General features: G+C 44.8%; 1 protein-coding gene across 1 annotated transcript; it reads right to left on the minus strand.

Moving 5' to 3' along the window:
• Positions 1–4,605: 4,605 nt before the first annotated feature.
• On the minus strand, positions 4,606–9,609 carry LOC124706809 (thyroid receptor-interacting protein 11-like). Its single transcript, XM_047238478.1, is given in 9 exon segments — positions 4,606–5,208; positions 5,308–5,414; positions 6,026–8,086; positions 8,417–8,540; positions 8,804–8,859; positions 8,995–9,021; positions 9,024–9,119; positions 9,207–9,392; positions 9,503–9,609. Coding segments are annotated over 9 exon segments (2,925 nt in total). The 5' UTR covers positions 9,578–9,609; the 3' UTR covers positions 4,606–5,015.
• Between the last annotated feature and the right edge of the window lie 13,169 nt (positions 9,610–22,778).

Raw genomic sequence — 22,778 nt, forward strand, 5'->3', positions numbered from 1 at the left:
GCAGCCGCCACCCACGGTCCCTCCTCCCGTTGTTCAACCGATGGTGAGGCGGAGTGGGAGGTACACTCTTGCGGTGGATGGGGCGGGGCCGACGGATGAGGACGCCATGCGAGAGCCATGCGGCATAAGGCTGAGAAGAACCTCGACACGGCAGGTACTAAGCAACCATCCAAGTCGTTTAATTCATTTTCAGATACTCGTATTTCTTCAAATTTGAGTACCATAGGAGTTAATATGGGTAGTAGGTCTGATGAGATTTCAGTTTCGGCCAATGTGTTGAGACAGACGGAGCTTGACCGTCTAACGGTTGTTCCGAATGTTTCCACTGGGCATGAAACAACAATAGTAGACGATGAGGAAGAGGATGACATCCTAGATGGTCAGCTTCTCTCGACTATTATTGGTAATATTTCAGAAGTCGATTTAGAACACGTGGAGCTTAGTTCTGATCTACAAGCTTCTGAACGTGGTTCTCGATCGTCGGCTGGAAAGAAATCTCGTAGATATAGCAAGAATACTAAATCTCAAATAGTTTCTCGATGAATGGCATGTTTCGGAATAGCAGAGGTCTTGGTGACTTGGCTAAACATTCCCACATTGCCGATGGTTGTAGAGATTATGATTTAGATTTCATTGCTATATCGGAGACGGGTAGGCGAAATTTCACACAAAGTTTTCTCGACCGACTCGTCGGGCGGGATTAACTTTCGAGTGGTTTTCTCGCCCGCCTCGTGGTAGGTCCGGTGGCATTTTACTTGGCGTCCGTATAGACACCATGACTGTCTTAGCTAGTTCTCGATGGAGAGTATCACATTAAGCTCGACATTCGGAATAAAGCAGTACGGTTTCATGTGGAGTCCGGTTGCTGTGTATGGTGCCGCCCAGGATGCTTTTAAGGCTGACTTTTTACGTGAGTTGGTAAATCTTACAAAAGATAATCCTTATCCGATTTTAATCGGAGGCGATTTTAATTTGTTGAGATTTCCTCACGAGAAGAGTAAAGGCCGTTTCGATGGACATTGGCCTTTCTTGTTCAATGCTGTCATTGATAGCCTTGATTTAAGAGAGGTGTTTATGTCCGGTCGACAGTTACTTGGGCCAACAGCTTGCCCGAACCCACATACGAGAAACTAGATCGCGTGTTGATGGATACCGAATGGGAAAATAAATACCCTATGGTGTCAGTCCGCGCACTAGAACGTATTGAAAAACTGTTCGACCATGCTCCCATCCTCCTAACTACCGGGAATCCCCGTCCCGTTTGTAAACGGCCGTTCAAATTTGAACTTGGCTGGCTACATCGAGAGGGATTTCATGATATGGTTAAGAAGGTTTGGGAGAGACCGGTAGGGGGCAGCACTCCAATTTTGAGATGGAATAATAAGATGCGGACAATGCGCAAACATCTCTCTCGGTTGGGCTGCCCATACGGCCGGTATCCTTAAAAAGAGAAGGCTCGCTTATCAAATGTAATTGATGAGCTTGAGGTCTGTTGCGAGGTTAGACCGTTGTCTACGCAAGAGATTGAACTTAAAAATCAATCAAATGCGCAGATGGCGAGTCTTCTTCGCGAGGAGGAACTCAAATGGTATCAACGTTCCAAAGCTCAATTCATATTGGAAGGAGATTCAAATACGCGATATTTCCATGGCTTAGCCAATGGGAGACATCGAAAAAAACGTATTCATTCTCTTATTCAAGATGAAGGGTTGATTGAAGGCCATGAGCAACTCAAATCTTACATTACTAATTATTATAAAGGTCCGTTTGGTCCTCCGGAGGAAAGCACCTTCTCTCTTAATGAGGACTTAACGGACGATATACCCCAAGTTTCTATGGAAGAAAATGGTCTACTAACCGCACCTTATACCGAGGAAGAGGTTCGAAGGCAATTTTCCAAATGGAATGCAACAAAGCACCGGGTCTCGATGGTTTTCCAAATGGAGTTTTATCAAACTTTTCGGGATACGATTAAATTGGACCTTCTAGATTTGTTCGGTGACCTACACATTGGACAACTAGAATTATTTCGTCTAAATTTTGGTGAAGTAATCTTGTTACCGAAAGTTAATGAGGCAGAAAGGATTCAACAATATAGACCTATTTGCCTCTTAAATGTAAGTTTCAAGATTTTCACGAAAGTGGCCACCATTAGACTTAATACGGTTGCGGATCATGTTGTCCAGCCATCACAGACAGCCTTTATGCAAGGAAGGAACATCCTTGATGGAGTGGCGGTCTTGCATGAGACGGTACATGAGATGCATTCTAAGAAATTACATGGGGTTATTTTAAAACTAGATTTTGAAAAGGCGTATGATAAAGTTAAGTGGTCTTTCCTACAGACAGACACTCGGGATGAAAGGTTTTTCTCCGAGTGGCGCGCTCTAATAAATGATTTTGTGTATGGAGGTAGTGTCGCAATCCGGGTTAATGATGACACCGGCCACTATTTCCAAACACGAAAAGGGTTACGCCAAGGGGATCCGTTATCACCGATGTTGTTTAACATTGTAGCGGATATGCTGGCTATACTCATAGAGCGGGCCAAGGCTGATGGCCGGATTGAAGGAGTGATTCCACATCCGGTTGATGGTGGTTTATCTATACTTCAATATGCCGACGATACAATTACTGTTTATGGATCATGATCTTGAAAAAGCTCAAAATCTGAAATTAATTTTGGCGGCTTTTGAGCGGTTGTCGGGATTGAAAATCAATTTCCATAAAAGCGAATTGTTCTCGTTTCGGTGATGCCCAAAACGATACGGCTCTGTATACAGAGTTGTTTGGTTGCGGGCAAGGCCAATTTCCTATTCGTTATTTGGGTATTCCGATTCATTATCGGAGACTTACAATCGCGGAATGGAAATTAGTGGAAGAAAGATTACAAAAACGCCTTAGTAGTTGGAAAGGTAAATTGTTGTCCCCGGGAGGAAGATTGGTACTCATTAATTCGGTACTCACAAATATGGTACTGTATATGTTATCATTCTTCATCCTACCGAAAGGAATTCTGCATAAACTCGATTACTATCGATCCAGATTCTTTTGGCAAGGGGACAACGAGAAAAAGAAATATCGAATGGTTAAGTGGAGTATAGTTTGTAGCCCCAAAGATCAAGGAGGGCTTGGAGTTCATGACCTGGAGGTCAAGAATTCAGCTCTACTGGGTAAATGGCTGTTTAAGCTACTTGCGAGGATGGGACTTGGCAAACTATTCTTCGGAGAAAGTATATCGGTTCGAAGACATTATCCCAAGTGGTTTGGAAACCTGGGGATTCTCACTGGGCTGGTCTTATGGCGACAAAAAATGTATTCTTTCGCCATGGTACTTTCTCAATCGAGGAATGGAGCACGGATACGGTTCCGGGAAGATGCTTGGCTAGACAATGCACCCTTAAGTGAACAAGTATCCCTGCTCCGTATAGGATTGCTCGTCGCCAAGGTGATACCATTGCTATCGTAATGGCTACCTCACCTCCGAATGTGACGTTCGGACGGGTTTTACTTGGACAAAGACTTGTGGCATGGAATACCCTAATTCAACGGCTCGGAGATATTCATTTATCACTCGAACTCGGACGAATTTAGATGGAACCTTCATGTAGATGGTACCTTTTCCGTAAAATCTTTCTACAATGTGATCCTGCTTTCTGATTTACCAGTTGACAACAATAAGAAGATTTGGAAGATGAAGATACCATTAAAAACTAAAATTTTTGGATGGTATCTTCGTCGTGGGGTTATTCTCACCAAAGACAATCTTGTTAAGCGGAATTGGCATGGAAGTACACGGTGTGTTTTTGTCATCGGGACGAAACAATCAAACACTTATTCTTCCGGTGCCGGTTCGCGAGATCTATATGGTCCGTCATCCAAGTAGCGTCTACCTTGTATCCTCCGACTAGTGTCGCCAATGTCTTTGGCAATTGGCTTCATGGTATAGATTCAAGGTTTAAGTTGCTTCTTAGGGTGGGGGCGCTAGCGATTATCCGGGCGCTTTGGCTATGTAGAAATGACAAGATCTTTAATGACAAAAATTGTTCTTTGTTGCAGGTCATCTACGTATGTACGGGTATTCTCCGTTCATGGTTACCTCTACAGCGAATGGAGAACCGACAGCTATTTACGGAGGTCCGATACACGGTTGGAGGCTACGGCTCGTGGATACTTTTTCTCTACATGGGTGGCAGCATAGTCTACGGATAGATGCCCCACTCTACACTTTAGGCGTTATATGATTCATCGTTCCGATATGTATCTCGCCTAGTTTTTATTATTTATCCTCTTGGACTTGAGACAACAAAACGGCTGTGTGCATCCTGGTTATGCAGAGGCTGGATGTAATTGCTTATTAAAGTAATAAAGCATCCTTTATCGAAAAAAACAAAGTCTTGTCCAGTCACTAGTTTACCTCAAGTTCAAATTGTGAGTGCTTCAGTCTTTCATGTGGAACCAATTTCCCTGAACGCTGGTTCAAATTTCTGGCAGAAATGTTTACAAGGATCCGGGCTGAATGCCACAAAAGAGATTTTTTTCCAAAAAAAACGGGGATGATGTAACTAGAAAATCTGTAAGCTGCAAGTCCATCATCAATTTCCCTGAAAAAAAAAGTCCAAGGCCGAATTGTTAAACCATTTTTTCTATCTCTTACTTTTTTTCTTTCTTGACAGTACAACCAAACATCAGGAGAATTATACAACACACTCACAAGTCACAACACTACAGTCTCTAGGGGTACAACACTTGTTACATCCTGCACACACCAATGCTGAAGAGAAAAACACAGAACTATTATTGTGTGGGGAATGGATCTACATGCTGTGTATTGTGATAGGCCACGAGACCCAGCTACCTGGGTGCAATGCTGGCCTCTGCAAGCGCCTGGATGATGTTCCCACACAGCTCACCATCCAGCTGCTCGCCTGTACAAAACCCACCTTGCGGGTGGGTATCATCACCTAATCCTGAAGCTACATGTGGGTGAGTGAGCACTAAGCAGAAGCCATGCATCACCTCAGCGCGTTCTTCAGTGTCCGCACAGTCATCACAAGCTGCTGCCTCTCGCCTTCCACCTCAGCGAACTTGAGGCTTATCTCTGAGTACCGTTCATGCAGTTCGTTCAGTTCTTCCTGCATCGCCTTGTTCATCTCCTTCAGAGAGTCCAGCTCCTTTGCAGACTGGTCAGCATGAGCTCCAGCACCCCTGGCAGAGAGAAAATAATCAGCAGAAGCAGAGCATGTCAGTTCATGTATAGTTGGAGTAAAAAGGCCAATCGGATGCAATTTAAGATCATATAATAACCTCGCGCCGTGCCCATTGCTGTGCATGTCAACAATTGGCGTTGCATCGGTGTTCCCAGTGCTGACAGTATTATGCTTGGTGCGCTTCGAATTAGTATGCTGATCTTCCTGCAAAATACAACACGGTATGTCACTTCTGAGGTACTTAAGCGTATTGTTGCAGCATGAGTTGATATGAGAAGGCGCTACATGTTGTAAAATAGGACATTCTCATTAATGTGGACTTCTATTCAAAACTGTCCGTGTCCTTTGGGAAGGAAGGTGTACAGCATAATAGTGGATATTTTAGATGATAGCTGTCCATATCCTCTAACTAGAAGTAGCTAGAGCCAGATTTGTCTCCAGATGTGCAAATCATATGTGTATTATGGAAAATCTCTATAAACAGTGCCACCTACTTATCTTGTTGACAGCCCACAACTTGGTGAGTTTTTAAGTGTGTGTGTACCTGTGCAGCATGCATACTGACTTCAACACAAAAGGAAGCTACACCTACCGGTTTTAATGAGGTCTTGTAGAAATATTCTACGATTTATTTTTAGAAATATTCTATCATTTTTTTATGTTGAGTTTATATCAGTTGCATTTGGTATGTTTCAGTTGTTAGTTTATCTATTTACATATGCCTTATGTATGTGAGTATATGCTAGCATACAAAGTTAATTTAGTGTACAAATTAACATATTTTGCTGCAAATACATCTGGGTTTCGATATTTACCGTTGTTTCTGAAGTGATACCATTTTCCTTGGCATCTTCCCTGCTTTCAAGGGCTCTTCTCAGCTTCAGCACCTGAGAGGCAAGGTTGCTTTTCTCAGACTCCTTTGTGGACAGCAATTTTTTTATGTTTTCATGTTGGAGCTTCAACGATCCAATATTTATTTGTAGCTTCCCTATGGCCTCATCTTTTTCATTCCTGGAGCGCTTTAGAGTGTTTAGCTCACCCAAATATGTCTGCACTTGGCCCTTGAGTAATGCAAGCTCCTCATTGAGCAAAATAATTTCAGCAGTTTTGTCTTCCAAGGCCATGTCTTTTTCACCACTTGCAGCTAATTCCATGTCTTTCTGTTGATTGTTTTCCATGAGTTTGTCTCTCTCATTTGACAGCTTCTCAATCTTGACTTTTAGCTGCTCAATTTCTTCTGATAGAGCATCTAACTTTTCCTCATCACTTCTCTTCTGGTTCTGGAACTCGTCGCTCTTGCTCTTGAGCTCCATCACTAGCCTATCTATCTCCTTCGACTTGAAATCCACTAGGGTAAGTAACTGTTGAATCTTCATCCGGTTTTGTTCTTGGACCGATACGGTATCTTCTTGGGCCTTTTGTAGTAGTTCTTCCAACTGGCTCTTCTGCAACTGTAGTTCTGCAGCCTCTTTTCTTGCTTGCACAAGCAGCCGTTCATTTGCACTGAAAGCAGAAGATACCTGCGAAGATAAACTCTTGAATTCCTCCTGAAGTCGTTCAGCAGTAGTAGCATTGTTCCACCGTGCCTTCCTCAGAGCCTCCTCGGCCTTTATGGCCCTCTGTTCTTGCTCAACCTTTGCAGACAGTACTTCTGCTATATCAGCCTCTAATCTTTCAGATTGCGTCTGGAGTTCATTCTCCAGATTCTCGACATTGGTCTCAAGATCACTTATAATAGACAAATGAGCTGAACACTCATACTGCATTCTTAGCTGCTCCCTCAGTTGTGTTTGTTCCAGCCTCGAAGAGATGTCATGGTTCTCTTGCTTCAGAATCTCATAATCAAGTGCAAGCTGCTCCATTTGCATCTCAAGATCCTCACGGTCTTTCTTGTACAACTCAATTTCATCGCTCAGTTCAATAATCTTCTCTTGTAGTTCAGAACTAGCGATGCCATCACTCTTCTTCACCAATGCATCCAGCATAAGCTCGTCTTCTTTCTCCTGGTACGAGCTTGTTTCAGACATGTCCATCTTGTGTCCACCACTGTGCACATTTGAAAGTGCATGCTCATATTGTGCCTCCTGAGGATCATCTACTGTTTCTTGTTGGAAAACGGAAATGTCTCTATCCTTTTGCTCTAGCAGCTCATCAAGATCCTTTACGGCCAAAAGCAGCTCAGAATTGGACTCCTGCATTTTCTGCAGCTGTATGCGCAGATCTGCATTTAAATTCTTCTCGTGGCCCAGCTCTTGCTTCAGCTCCTCAATCTGAGACCAGGGATCTTCCCCAACTGACAACCGTTTACCTGATCCATTTGCATCATGGATCGTCTTCTTTGTGCCTCTAAGTCCTTCACATTCTCTTCGGAGTGCATCCCTTTCCTCCCTCAAGCTATTCATTTCCTTGGAAAGATCTTGCCCTCGCCTACTCTCTTTCACAATTTGCTTTCTGAGCGTCTGCAACTCCATGTCTGAGACATCCATTTTCCGTGTCAGAGTGCCTATCTCGCTTCTTAGCTTCTCCACATCATCCTCGGCGCCTCTCAACCCCGTCTCACCGGAGTTGCTCGTCGACCCGTCCGTGCTAGCATCCGGAGCTGAGCTTCCCGACCAGTCACCAGAGCTCAATGGGTTTCTCTGGGTGCCATTGTTAGCAAACGGCGAGAGCACGTTGGTGGCATCATGATGAAATGTGCTATGCATGTTTGCACTGGTTTTGGGAGTGAATCTTCCTGAGCTCCCATCTGAACCCGACACTGAAACAGCATCAAAGCTATTGGCATTATGGAGGTGGCCAGCCGGCTCAACAGACATCGGCATATTTCTTCTCAACGGAAACCTCATCCCTGGCGGTTTGCTGATCACCAATCCATCCTGAACAAGAAAGCTACGTATCAGCAACTATCTAATGAACATAGGGGAAGATGAGGATGCTACATGCAGCGTTCAGTTCTAAATTCCCCTTCCTTCTCTACAGGAATGAGAAATCCAGATCTCAAACAGAAAGTGTCACACAGCAAATGTGACCCCCCCAAATGATCAACTAGAAAAATGTAGCCCTCCTTTTTCTTTGCAATATGCTTTGCATGTCAAAAGGCCCTCTTTCTTAGCCATCAACAGAAACAAAACAAAGCAATGCAATGATGGATCAAAAAGGGAAAACTCTCAAGAACTCCTCTCCCCTAGGCCTCACTCATCACTTACATGCACAGGGCTCATCGAGTCGGCGGCAAGCGACCTGGCCTTCTCGCCGTCCTCGTCCTCGCACCGGCTCAGCTGGCTCTGCAGCGTCCTCCGCGGCGAAGACTTTGCTGTGTCGCCGTTCTCACTGTCACAAGCAAGAGCAAGAATCAGTAACCAATTACAGAGTAAGCAACGCCTCAATCAAGGCAAATGTATTATGCTTAAGGCTCACACCACAATGCACACAGAGGAGAGCTGAAAGAAGCAGAATGCAGGCAGCAGCAATGTCTAAGTGAATCTGGTGGAGATGATGAGAATGGGGGATGATCCTTAAAGCTCAAACCAGGATGCAGCAAAGGTGTCTAAACTAACTAATCCCCACCCAACGCAGGGCAACTCACGACTCACCTCACGTCGTCGCCGCACCCACCGGCGCCACCACCCACCACCCGCTGGATGGTCACCTGTCACAGAGAGCAACAGCAGCAAGAGCAACCATCAGGATCAGGAACCGCGAGCGCGTCGCCGTCACAGGTCACAGGGAAAACACCGCAAATCTTTTAAGAGAGGAGGTGGGTCAGAGAGAGATCGGTGCTCACGTGCAGCAGGGCGCCGGGGGCGGGGCTGCCCTTGAGGGGAGCGTCACCGCCGACGGCTTCAGCGCCTCCGCGTACTCGGCCAGGTTCGCCGTCGCCTCCCCAAGCAGCGCCGCCTTGCTCGACCCCTGCAGGACGGCATTGCCGGGTCAATAAAATCGAGTGGGGATCCATCGCGTTGTGATCGATTAATCGCGGGCGGGCGGGTGGCTCACGGTCTCGTAGACGAGGAAATGGTAGATCTTGTCCTTGCCGGCGGGGAGCTTGGTGGCCTCGAAGATCGGGGCGGCCCAGCGGCAGGCGCCGTCGGCGACCTCCGCGCCGTCCGTCCGCGCCGTCGGCCGGCCGATGTCCTGCGGCGTCACCACCACCATCATCGACTCCCACCCAGGCTCCGGCACCTGCACAGTCACAAGAGCACGCGCGCCGTCACGCGTCGAATCGGAAGCGAAACCAAAGAAAAACTGAAAACTCTGCTTCTTCCCCAAGACCAAGAGACAGGGGAGCGTGCCTGTGTGGCGTGGAACTGCAGCTTGAACATGGCCTTGGCCTTGCCGCCGCCGCGCCACCTCCCCGATTTGAACATGTCGGCGGCGGGTGCTCTCGACTCGAGGGGAATCAACTGAAGCCCGCAGAAATCGACGAAATCTTTCCTCCCCTTGGTGCTGGCTGGCTGGCTAGTCGGTAACGGCTCGATCAAGAGCGGCAATGCAATGCCGTGCGCTTGAATCCAGTGACGCCAAGCTTGGCATTGGTGTGCGGTGGTGCTGGTGGCGGTTAGTTAGAGCACCACCACATGGAGGCAGAGGCAGAGGCAGAGCACGCATAGGGAGTGGGAGGAAGTGGATGCCACCGCAGGGAAGCGAGCGAGCAAGCGGGGAAGAGGCAGAGGGCAACTTTGGGCAAAGGCACAAAACCAGTTGCACAGATCTAGTGAGAGAAAGGAGCCCAACTGAGCCGAGGCCTCTCACTCACCTCTCTCTCTCTCTGATTTGGGGGGTTTAGCGAGAGGAGATGCGAAGAGAGGGCGAGATGGAGGACAGAGAAGGTCTATAAAATGGTGGTCAATGGAGATCTATCTATGAGCTTGGCTGGGAGGGAGGATGGTGATTTGAGCGACGACGGGGCGTGGTGACAAGTGACGGCTATAAAATTAAAAATTGGGAGCTGCCATTGCGTGAGGTTCACAGCTGCAGTGATCCTCTGTGTGGACCTGCCGATCGATCGCATTTCCTCTGCTTCGGTGAAATAGTGGGTGAAACAGTGGACGATTTGGGTGTTGGAACCATGGACTTACTTGAGACCTAATTAAGCCTCTTTGTTGTTGGCCAGCTAAGGGGTTAGTGAGGTAAGGTGTGTGTTAAGAGCAGGGCGGTCGACGCTGATGTGAAACTGTGAGGTGGTGTGATCTTGCTTTCGTTCCTCTAGGTCCAACCAACGGAATCTCAATTCTGGAACCGCGTGATTTGCGTATGTTTCAAATAAACCCCGTGAGAACGACGTTGCAGACGATTGTTTAGAGTGGAGGATGAATGCGCAAGTTGGTGTTTGTTTTCCGCGAATAATCGATCCGTTGGTTTTTAGAAAACAGGGAGAACGGATTAGAAATAAATATGTGGTGTCGCTGAAACAAGGGGCTGGAGGGAATTGAGTTGTTTTAGATGTATAAACATTTCTATTCCAAAGTCAACATCCACGAAAGCTGTGATGTCACTGTAGCCATAGTGCGTCGGTACTGACTCACACTACCTTGTATTTTTCTTGCTTCTACTAGCAATACAGCGGCATCGAGAAATCAATATTGCAGGCCATACAAAATCTCCAGTGAGATGTTTTGTGGCAGTTGTTCCGGTGTGCGGAATAAATGAAACTACATGGGGCTATTTTCCGGTAGCTGACTACTTCATCAATGAAGGTCAATTCACAATGACCGTTCTTTTTTTATTTTTTTGAACAAGAAGAGCCCCGAAGTTCTGGAAGCTTATATATTAAATTCAAACAGTGAAGGTGTACATTATTATAGAGGACCACATAAGCAAGATAAAATAAAACATGAGTCCCCGATATATGTGGAGGAGCCCTCGCTGAAAGATGTAAAAAAGCAATCGGGTCACTCCCTATCTCCTCTGCCGAGCCAGAGGTCAGCTGCACCGCCGTCGAGCACCGCCGCGGGGACAAAACCACTTGCTGCAATGTCGATGTTGGGCGCGGCCGCTGACCTGGAAGAAGGCCTCCGATGGAGGTTGATAGGATGTCGGAGCTCACCGGCGTTAACAAACGGCACGCAGGATGAAACTTGCCGAAATTGCTTCCAAGCTTCGGAAGGCCCATACAAATGAGCTCTCACTAGCTCCGTCGATGCCGACTAGCCCGCCCTCAATCACGACACTCCTGCCACGGGTGGGAGAAGGCAGGCAGAGATGATTGGAGCAACAAGAACTCACCACAAAATGGCTACCAAAGACAACGACCGTCATCGCCTTCTTCATCTTCCTCCTCGCCGCCACGGCCGACCGGGTCGATGTCGAGGATGTCGAGGGCGCGGCTTTGGAACCACCGGTGCTTATCGTTGAAGGGCTTGGCAGGAGGAGCACATGATTCCATCCCCACCTTAGGGGCTTGAAATCACAGCTCATCGGCCATTCACCGGTGCCGCACCAAGACACCGGGGAAAAGTAGCCCTCGCTCTTTTCCTACACTCCACCTTCCTCAATCCATCCTTCCCACCCCTCACCACCACGGCCGACCGGCGGGAGGAGGACGAACGGAGAGAGAAGATGGAGGCCAAAGAAGGAGAGCGGACCTTCGGCTTATTGACGGAGATCCATGGGGGATGAACGAGCATCACCGTCTCCGACCGTCGGAGTTCCTTCCGCGCCGCCAGCACCACCCTCTGCACCAGATCTTGCCCAGAAAATCTGGAGCATGACTCCACGACCACGGCATCCCTCCGCAAACTCTAATCCTAGGCCTATATACATCACCGGCGCGTCCCCCTCCCCATCTTCGGCCGGAAGTGCCACCGGAGAAGGGTCGGGTTCGGCCTGGTCCTCTCAGGTCAACGGGCAGAAGAGGGGGTGGGGGCGGAGAGGGAGGCCGAAGGGGAGAGCGGTCCGGTCGTTTCCCACAATGTCCCTTCCAAGTTGAAGTATATTACAATCTCTAGCTCTACACAGTTTTTACCATTTACAATCTCTAGCTCTGTTTCCCCGGTTCAATCACGAGTATCGTTTTAATCATCAAGATTACAAGTTCAAAAATCGTGTGTGCAAGTTTTCTCTAAAACGTATTTCTAGAATATTTGCAATGCGTTTAGTTTTTTCACATATAGTCAACATAATTAGCAGTCAAAGTTACAACTTGGATACTATTTTAATGCCCAAACAATGTACATTCACTAGTAGAAAAATAGTCTTTCGTTCGAAGCTGCTCGGAGCACTAGTCTCAGCCGCGTTTGGAATCGCGACTAATGTGAGCGTTAGTCCCGGTTCCAACGGCTAGGACGTCGCACGGTTTTAATCACGGTTGCGACAGTGCTGCGGCCGGTGCGAGCCTCTTTAGTCTAATGTGAGCATTAGCCCTCTTTCAATAAGCGTCCCTGCCTCTTCTGTTATGGTGGACAAGCTCACATGCTGCTCCTCTTGGCCAGCCCTGGTGGCGAGGGAAAAGAGCAAGCGTGTGTTGCGGTGGCGGCCATGCCGAGGTGGTACTCCTAGAGCTTTCCTTGCGCGAAACACACGACGACGACGGTCGTCGTGATCTTCGCTCAGAGGACTTGGGGATCCATCGCTGGAGCTCGCCGCTCCTAGGAAGCCAAGTGGTTCCGGCGTTCTAGGAGTGGCGGGCGGTTGGATCTCCTTGTCAGGATAGAGACAGCGAGCAACCTTCTCTTCGATCTCGGTTGCAAAGCCTGGAGGTCACCGGCGACTGGTGGCGGAGCACCCCATGTACTCGATTGCTTTTTCGTTGTTTCTTTTAGGTTGTTTTCTGTTAAAAAAAAAGGGAGGCCTTATCTTGAAATACTAGGTTCATTAGGGGAAGTGATGTAAAGGACCTCTTTGAAAATTTCTACCTGCCACGTGTATGAATAGAGCTCCTTTGTGGTCTTCTAAACCCCTCCCCTGTTAAAAAAACAGATCATGGGTGACAGATTGTGAATTTTCACTGCGAAAAAAGTCCGATCAAAATTGAAAATAGGAGAGTGAACATTAAAAGAACAAATATAGACCCAATCGAACCTTCTAGGCACCAGGACCTCCACTCTGCTCTTCCTGGGAAGCAAGGAGCGAGAGCACCATAGCCTAGCCTACATGCAAAACAAGCTACAAAGGATCACAACATACGGAAGGCCTTCAGGTGAGCCTATAGGTTTTTGTCCACGACTGCGTTTGGACGTGGAGCAGCTTCATCCGGTGGCCGGTAGCGAGGCCGAGTCCACGGCATCTTCCTCCACCTCTTCGGACCATCCGCAGTCGCACGCACCCGGTCTCCGATCTCGCCATGATCCGGCACCCCGCTGTGATCTGCGTTGGCGACCCCTGAACGAACATGGGGTGCGAGTACATATAACACAGGTCTCCTCTCGCGCCCACGCGTACCAAGCATGGGCGTGTAGTCCATCCAAAAAGAAACACGCAGCATCTGGTTGCTCCGATCGGACGAAATGGAACTAGTATCCAGCTTGATATATTTCCGTAAAAACTGATATTTTTATTAGGACTCGAATGCAAAATCCATATATTATCGAATACAGCACGATGTTTCACTGTTAGAAAATGTGTTTCCTGCATTTCTTGTTTAATTAACTAGCATGATGGCCCTCGCAAATACGAGGGTATCATCTATAGTAAAAAATGTAACAAAATATAAATTATTTAAACCTTTCTCTTTGTACTCATGTACTTCATTGCGAAATTATTTTATAACATAGATACATTGGTACATGTTAACTTTATCTCTATCTTGTAAATTAATATATTAGTACCGTTGCAAAGAAATAACAAAAGGAAACGAAATATCTCTTAGGGAAATCAGATGGTAGTGGTTTATGTTTTCTCAATAATATTTTTATAACACAAAAAGCTGGAGCTATGACACCGACAAACTAAGCTGCAACCTTCGTATGCTCTCTGGTGTAGGATCTGTGCAGCTATGCATATTTTTCATTTTATGCATAGCTATATGCAATTCAATCTTCTTGGTATCGTTGTTGCAAAAAGAAGTTGGTACATATGAGCTGAGTTTTTTTTGCTCGCATGTACAATTATATATCTATTATCTATAAATAAATAAAATATTGACCAAACCTATTCATGATCACCACACACTCTTACATGGCGTATTTCACATGTTTTCTTTCACAAAACACCTCAGTGTTACTTGAATTGATGTATTTTTCACTTCATGCGTTTCTGTTCCTCAAATTTTGTGCTCATGCTCATCTTACACACTTATCCGTGTAAAAAACATAGTTATATGTGCATAATAAATGGTAAATTCTATACAAAACTCGGATGCATTACTTGATATGGAGTTTTTATGATAACGAAATCATGTTCTCTCATTTTTTGATTCCAAATTTCGCAGAATTAATGATGGAAAAGAAATTGTAAATTGTAAATTTTATATAGCTATGGATTTATATGATAGGATTTTAACATTCATCCACCTAACAGAAGTATATATATCGAATATATTTTTTAGCCTACATGTACAATCGGGCAAAAAAATACAACGGTCTTAATAATATGATAATATTAATATGCATAAGTACTAATATGATATATTGGGAAAAATTATTTTGGCTCCCGAGATTCAAGTGAGATCAGTTTAGAAAACATCAAAAAAGTTATTTTATTTTCACGAAAAAACCCTGAATATAAACATACTGGTACATATACATTTCTAGTATGCACGACCATATTTTCATCGATAAATATATTCATATATGGTCTGTACAAAGAAGAAAAATATTTTAAAAAGTAGAATTAATTTTGTCCTTTTTAAAGCCATGGTTTTCGGATTTGTGTGTAGCCAAAAATACAACATATCATGTGGCAAATCGCTGTAGAAATGTAGAAATTATATGCATGTATCTACATTAATGTTTTTAGGAAAAAAATTAAACATGAAAGTAGAACTTTTTATTTTTAAAATCCCGAGTTCATCGGAGCTTGCAAGCGCTAAAAACTCCGCACTTGTCCTTATATTTCTCACACTCACATGCAACGTGTGAGCCATAATCATAGGATATTCAAGTGATCTAGTATAGCTCGCATATATTACCGTAATCAATCTACACAAAACTCACCGTCGCTCCTTTGGAAAAATATATTAAAAATTGAATAGACCAAGGCGCTCATGAATTTCATGATGCTCGGCTGGTCGACATAGTAGGGACTTTCCTTCTTCCATCTCGGACTAAGAGTAGCTATTTTTCCGGGAAGAGTAGTACTCCCTTTATGCTAAAATAAGTGTCTTAGTTTTATCTAGATATGGATGTTTCTAGATTTATTTAGTTATAGATACATCCATATTTATTAAAAATGAAGATACTTATTTTAGAGCCGAGGAAATGTTTTAAGATATGTAAAGTAGTAGACATTATTTCAGTATTTGCATGTATGTATCGGTGTTTGTGGTGACCAGTCGAGAGTGACACGGAGTCCCTTTGTTTCTACATGTCTTGATGGTGTCCTAGCGATGCACGCTATAGCTAGCTTTCTCTCTTTCTCCCTTTAAATTAGAACCGGTTTGTTTTAGCGCTTCACCTACGTATGGAAATATGGATATATTTTGTTGGTTCGTGGTCAGCTAGATCTACGGCATCTTATTTTTTTTCTTTGCCCAATTTTTTTCCATCCAAAACGTGAGCTTTCCTAAAACAAAAATACTTCTGATACATGACATCTTTAACATGTTCGTACTCAACCACAGTTTCACGTAACCTTTATTCTCTTCAAATCTCCACCGTAAATTATACATCTAACAATCACAATAATTAAAGTGATGTGGGTTAACATGGTGTCTCTATTTTAAACATTCGTATTTTTCTTTTAGTATATAATAGATACTCTCTCTCTCCATCCACAATTACTTTGCATTCTAGGTTCTGTCAAAGTCAAACTTAGTAAAAAAAAATTAGGGACAAATATCAACATCAACTGTGTAAAGTCCATAGTATTATAATCGCCATAAACTATACTTCCATGTTATATACATTTGGTATTATGGATTCTGCTTTTTTCTACATTTTTCGTCAAGCTTGACATAATTTTAGATATAATTTAAGCCATAATGTGAAGTAAATAAAAACAGAGGGAGTAATGCTAACAACTACTACTTCTTTCTTTTTTTATATGTAAGACCATAAACTCTCAATTCAAATGATACCTCGGTTTTTATTTAATTTGTTTTGGGTTTAATCAAAATCAAATTTCCAAGCTTAACCAAAAATATGAAAATTACAATCACAAAAAATGCATATATTATGAAAATATAGTTTATGGCTGTTCTAATACTATAGTTGTTTTAAAAGGAATGCGGTAAGGAAAGCCTCTACAACTTTTTTTTGAAATAACAAGAACCTAAATCCTTGTCCACGAGAAATTGAACTTAAGTGGCTAGGTTGCACATTCACTTTTCTAACCAAGTGATTTAGGCTCACTTAGTACTTTAGATTTTACAATGCAGGCTTTGAAATATTTAGTCAAAAACATTACAAAGTTTGATTTTGACTCGAACCTGAACGCAAAATAATTGTGAACGGCGGAGGGAGTGCCAAGGAAACAGAACCAACTAATAAAAAGCATGATTAACTATGGAAAAATGCTCTCGTGTGTTCTTGGCTAATTATACATATTGCATGCGGTGTCCTTTCTCTATACCTACATACAACTTCTGCATTATTGAATATCATCCTACGAGGTAGAAATTTAATCAATTTTCTCTATTAGTCTTAGTGGTTTTATGAAGACGCAAAATGTATTTTTGATAGTGGCCTTATATACAGAAAACGGAGCTAGTAAAAAACAAAACAAAAATATCTGCCACGCAGCCATGCTAACAGCCGTGACTCGTTCCATGTCGTGATTCTCTTTTCCCCTTTCAGGAAAGCCACCAGTTTGCTTTGACTTTTGGCCTTAAAACCTCCATCATTTATTTATGCGACCTTTGAAAAAAAAATGCATCGATCTCTTTTTGCTGATTGCCTGCATTTTTTGCTGTACTGAACATGCCAACAAAGAAGAGGAAACTGTCGGTGCTGGCCAGGTCACTCTCTTTCATGTACACTGGTACAAAAACAACTACTGCAAAGCGTTTGATTGAGCCTAGACAAACCAACCATTAGCAACCTAATCTTGGGTTGGCGCCAGCAGCTCATAAATTGATCGCGAAAAGTGGAAAGGAGCAGCTCGATCAATCCACTCGACTATGACAGGAATGCCCTATAGCTAGCCCAAAGATATCCCGGAAAAATTTAAAATGTAGCTTGGGTCTACACGTAGGCTAATTTTATGAAAAAATCGAAACGACATTTTGAAGTCTCCAAAATTATGAAAAAAATGTAGATGTTGATGAAGGTGTGTAGTACTAATTTGCAAAATCTCAACTTAAAGCACCTTTTGTTTTAGCCCACACAAAAACGACAAAATCTAACATTTTGTTGGAGATTTTAAAGTTTGCAATATTCACTACTTCATATTTCAACTTTCGTTATTTTTGAACTTCTTAGATTATAAGGTGTTTTGAGTTAAGACTTTGCACATCTGCAAAATACATCATGATGCTGGCACCAGCCAAACTTAACCAAACCCAACAGATGCTATTTAGGTCATGTCCAAACCCAAATCTAAAATCGGCTATGCCCACATATAGGCAACCGTCGCCGCAAGACAGTCTGGCGCGGGCACCGCAATGCAGTCCGGTTCAGAAACCACAAAATAGTATGGCTAGTCTCGTTCCCAACGCGACAAACAGTCCATCCAAATTTGAAAAAAAACGCTATTTTCAGTCTTTTCAAGAAGAAAATAACTTACATTTAGCTGGATCTACAAAACGCCTCGCCCAAGAATATCATTGCTTCACAACGGGCACGGGCCGGGGTCAGACTTTTAAGCCGGGTTATGTTACGAGTCAGGAATAAAGTAAGCGTCTGAGTTGAACATTACAGTAAGTGTTGTCCACTAGTAGAATGTACTGGCGCCACGAGCCCTTCCGTTCTCACTTGTCTTTGCGGAAATTTCACGCCAATAGGTTCGGTACTTGACACGCGCTAGAAATCAGGGAGAACCCCGCTTGCTGCCGATGTTTGCGAAATCAGAAACAAAATCAAGAGACACAATGTATCAGTCAATGATACTGTAGCTTGCATGCGTTTGTGGGACATAAAGAATGGAACGATGAACAGTAGTGCGTTCCTCCCTATTTCTCCGGTGGACAGTGCTCAAGATGTCTATGCTTGGTTTCAATGATTAACTCTAATTTTATGCAGTTAAGATAAACCTTTGACAATAGTTACTTACTCTTGCAATCTGACAAAATCACAAAATGCTCTTGGAAACGAATCTAGGGTCAGAAAGTTGGTAAGCAGTTGCTAGTCAAAAACCTGTCGTGACGAAACAAAAATACGCTGTCCTTTGAGAAACGACGGAGCGGTAATTCATTTCATTTCTAGCCTGCCAGCAAGTCTAGCACCGGCGTGTCGCCCGGTTGTTTGCATAGATTTGGGAACGGGCGATGTCACATCGGCCCCGACAGGCATGGTCATAAACCGTTCCAACTCGTACTATCATGCATGTTCTGAGAGTAAAATCTATGGGAGTAGCCAAGAACCTCCCACAATAACTTGAGAGCTAGCTCAAGTCCAATAGGAAAGGTGGAAAAAAACGAAGGAAGTTTACTGAATGGTACGGTGGATGCCCCAGGTACGTACAACGGCCAAACCAGAACTTTTACCGGAAAAAGGCTCAACGGCGAGCGCTCGTAAATTTCCACGGCGGGGCGGGGAGCCACCACCCGGAAAGGCGCCATTGATCAGGAGTGAAGGTGGTTTTAATTGTGAGTCTCTCTCGGAGCGGGCACACACATACAGAGCTAGTGGAAAAGCGCGCGACGGCGTGCATTTTCGCTGGTCGCCGATGGCCGATGCGATGCCCACCAGCATCACGTGCCCGGCCACGCGATCCCTCGACCAGCTCTGCTTGTTTATCTATCACTACCAGTGGGCAGTGGGCAGTGGGCAGTGGAGCAGTGTGCTGGGTACGGTGGAGTGTGAGCTGGGCGATCCATCCAGCGATCATGTGTTCAGTGAAAGCTGAAAGGCCGGCCCCGCTGCTGATCAGGAGAAGAAAGATTTAGGTAACGACTACTACTCGTCATTAATTAATTTGCTTTTCAGACAGAGGTCGCAGCTTCCGTGGATGGATGGATGGAGCGAGTAGATCCGCTGTTACACTGATGTCCCGGCCGACACTGGCTTCTGTCGGTCCAAATTGCGCGTACGTTGCCCTCCGTTTTTTTTTCTACACACCGTACGATTTTTTTCTGTGAAATGGTCAATCGCGCAGGATAAGGTCTCTGTCGTCATGTTCATGCTTTGCTTTGGTGTATTGTCTAACTACTGGCTCAGAGTGCGCTGAGTTGTGTGCCCGGTAGATCTTGTGAGATTGAGTTTGTCTTGTGTTCGTGAGTGTGGTTATAGATTTGGATCTTTCAATTTGTAATTTTATCATTTGGTATGGTTGTTTCTCTATGCGCTGGTCCTTCGTTCTTAGTACGAGAGGACTTTCTATGTGTGTAGCTATGACAAACCTTGTTTTACTCCGGTGATGGGCGAGGAAGGCGGTGCGGCATCGGCTTACTCATTGCTCGAAGTCATCACAAGATGGTCCAATGACCTATTTATACTTTTTTTTGAGTTCTCTTTACCTATGCCAATGATAATTAATAAATATGTTGGTCCTTTTCATAGAATAAATCGTGATAATCACGTTTAAATTTTACATGTTTCCAACCAAATATCCGCCACGATCCTCCGCATTCCGTGTGCTCCAGCATGCGCTGAACTTGGGTAAGAACTTGGGTAATTTTTTTGGCAAATGCTAATTTGCAATGTAACATTTTTTCTATGCAAAGGCTGGACGTCGTTTTGCAATATTTTCTGATGTGGATATAAACTTATATCATGCAGCAAAAACTTTTGTAACATTTTGAACGCATCAACGTAGAAAAAAAGCAACATCGTAAGCAAAAAATCTCCATTTGTATAGGACAATACATCGATAAATGGTGTAACAATTGTAACTAAGCAAATCAACACATCCAACATTTTTGCTAGTCTAATCCGACAATACACAAACATGTTTGTAGCACTTGAAGAAAAATCTTTGTAGCAAGCACACAAATCATTGTAGCATTTTGCCCATACTTACACAACAAAAGTTGTGAACACATGTAGAGAAACACACCACCGTATATAACATCGGCAAGAAAATCCTCAAAACCGATGTGAAGAATTTCCTCCAACTCCTCCAATGGAGGAAGGAGCAGGGAGGGGTTGTCGTCACCATCGGTTAAGGCTGGGCGAGCTAATCCCGCTATCTCTCACAACAGGTGCAGCGCGAGAAGCTACATCAAGAAACATCTCCTTGCGGCAGTGGCCATCGCTGACCAAGAACTCCAACATGAAGCATTTGCGCCCGAACGGATGAGCAGCCCATGTCATTGGCGGCTAGCGCAGGCAGAGTTCAACGAGTGATTCAGAGCTACAATTAGAGAGGATAAGGCACGGGAGCCACGCAATCCACGTGATCCAGGTCGTCCCTTAAAACCGGCAAACCCGGTTGAGGGAAAGAGTTTTCCTTTTTTTATGATCTGCGTGATCAGTTCCGTGTGCTATGTCCATCTCATGTAATTGAGAATTGGCTTCACTTGTTTTTTCACACCAACTTTAGTGTGAGGATCTGAAATTATCTCGCAAGTTGAGTGGGATCCTGGTGATACGTTTGAAGAAATTTTTTATGCTGCTAGGAAGAAGTTCAATAAGCCTTTCTTTTCTGAGGTGGTTATGTTGGCAGCCCGGCATATTTGGAAGCAGAGGAATGAAGCCATTTTTCAACATATTCTTCCTTCTTTTCGACAATGGAGGAGATGCTTCATTCTGGATATCTCTTTGCATAAGCATAGAGTAAAAGACAAGCATGTAGATAGTCTGTCAAGATGGATTGACTCTTTGATTTGATCTTTTTTGTTTTTTCTTCTGTAAATATTTGTACAGTTCCTTTTGGTTTCTAATAAAATACTGTGGAGCATACGCTCTACAGTTCTTGATAAAAAAAAGCAAACAAGAGTAAGCATGCTTTTCTAGTAATTTTCCATACTTTGGGCAGATGCATCGATTGCTAAGAATAAGAGTACGCTTTCACTTTGCAACTTTCTTCCCTCGTGGCCGGCATCCTTAACAATAACTAAATATGGGTTGGGTTGCTTGCGGAATAATCAAGGCATATATCCACGATCCAGGTAGCGATCACATCACATCGGGCTGCATATTTTGCCCCGATCGAACCAATACACGTACGGAAACCTAGAGCTGAGTGGCACTAACATTATTGCTTTCTAATCAGTCGGTCAGTACTACATGGACACTGATATTTGATATGCTAGCCCAGTTAATTATCCACGCCGGCATAATACTGAATACTACAATGTCTTCTCCCCAACAATAAAAGATTAGCTAGCAGTACACTTGGGGTTAGTTAGATTTATACAACACTGTACTATGCATATCTGCAGCTAGCTTTGCTATTATTGGGTGTTGCACACAGAATAAATATCATTGTACTATTCCGCTTTTGTCTGGTTTTGTTGAAACATAATGGAGTATTATTGTCCTTTCAGACAATGCAAGTGCAAAACATTACTACCTTAAACCCTTAGCACATGACTCATACTTTCACAATGGAAAAAATAAGAAAAGAGAGGCAATAGAGTCAAAGGAAAGTGGGTTTAGAGCATCTCCACTCGTCCCCCCGACGAGGCCCCCGAGCGACGTTTTTTTCATCTGGACGGCGTAAATCGGCCCAGTCGCGCCCCCGGTTCCTCGTTTTCGTCCGGATTTGGCCCTTCATCCATCCGGCGAGCCCACGCCATCCCTGGTCCCCCGGGGCGCGCTCGGGACTCCGGACGAAAGATTTTGGCGCGAACCGTCGTGTGGACCCGCGAGTCGGCGACAGGAAAACCAAATCCCGTCGATTTTCCCTCCAATTTGCTTGCATATCCCCATTCCCTCCAATTTGCTTGCATATCCCCATTCTCTCCCGCCGAATTTGTCCATTCTCCTCGTCTTCCAGTTCCAGTTCCCGGCGGCGTCTTCTCGTCCACCACCGCTCTCCTCTCCTCCTCGTCTTCTCGTCCACCACAATGCCGCTGAAGGCGACGACGAGGAAGCCGCGGGCGAAGAAGGAGCGGCCGCCGGGCATGACGAACGCACAGTGGGCGGTGGACGAGAAACGGCGCGAGGTGGAAACTAGCGGCAGGGCGGAGAGGGTGAAAAAAGCCGCCGCCAAGAGGGCGGCGGCGGCCCAGGGCGAAGCGAGGAAGATCAGCATGGCCTTGAGCGGCGGCGGCGGCGCCATGTTCCCCGGCCAATGGCCGGCGCAAGGTACATGCAGTTCCCCGTCGTCCTTCTCCCCTTCGATGTACTCGCCGTCGCCGCCTGCCATGTTCCAAGAGGGCGCCTACGTCCAACCGTCCAGGTTCACGCCCGAGCTTGACGTCGGCAGCGG

This window comes from Lolium rigidum, chromosome 4, assembly GCF_022539505.1.
Source record: "Lolium rigidum isolate FL_2022 chromosome 4, APGP_CSIRO_Lrig_0.1, whole genome shotgun sequence".
Classification (NCBI taxonomy): domain Eukaryota; kingdom Viridiplantae; phylum Streptophyta; class Magnoliopsida; order Poales; family Poaceae; genus Lolium; species Lolium rigidum.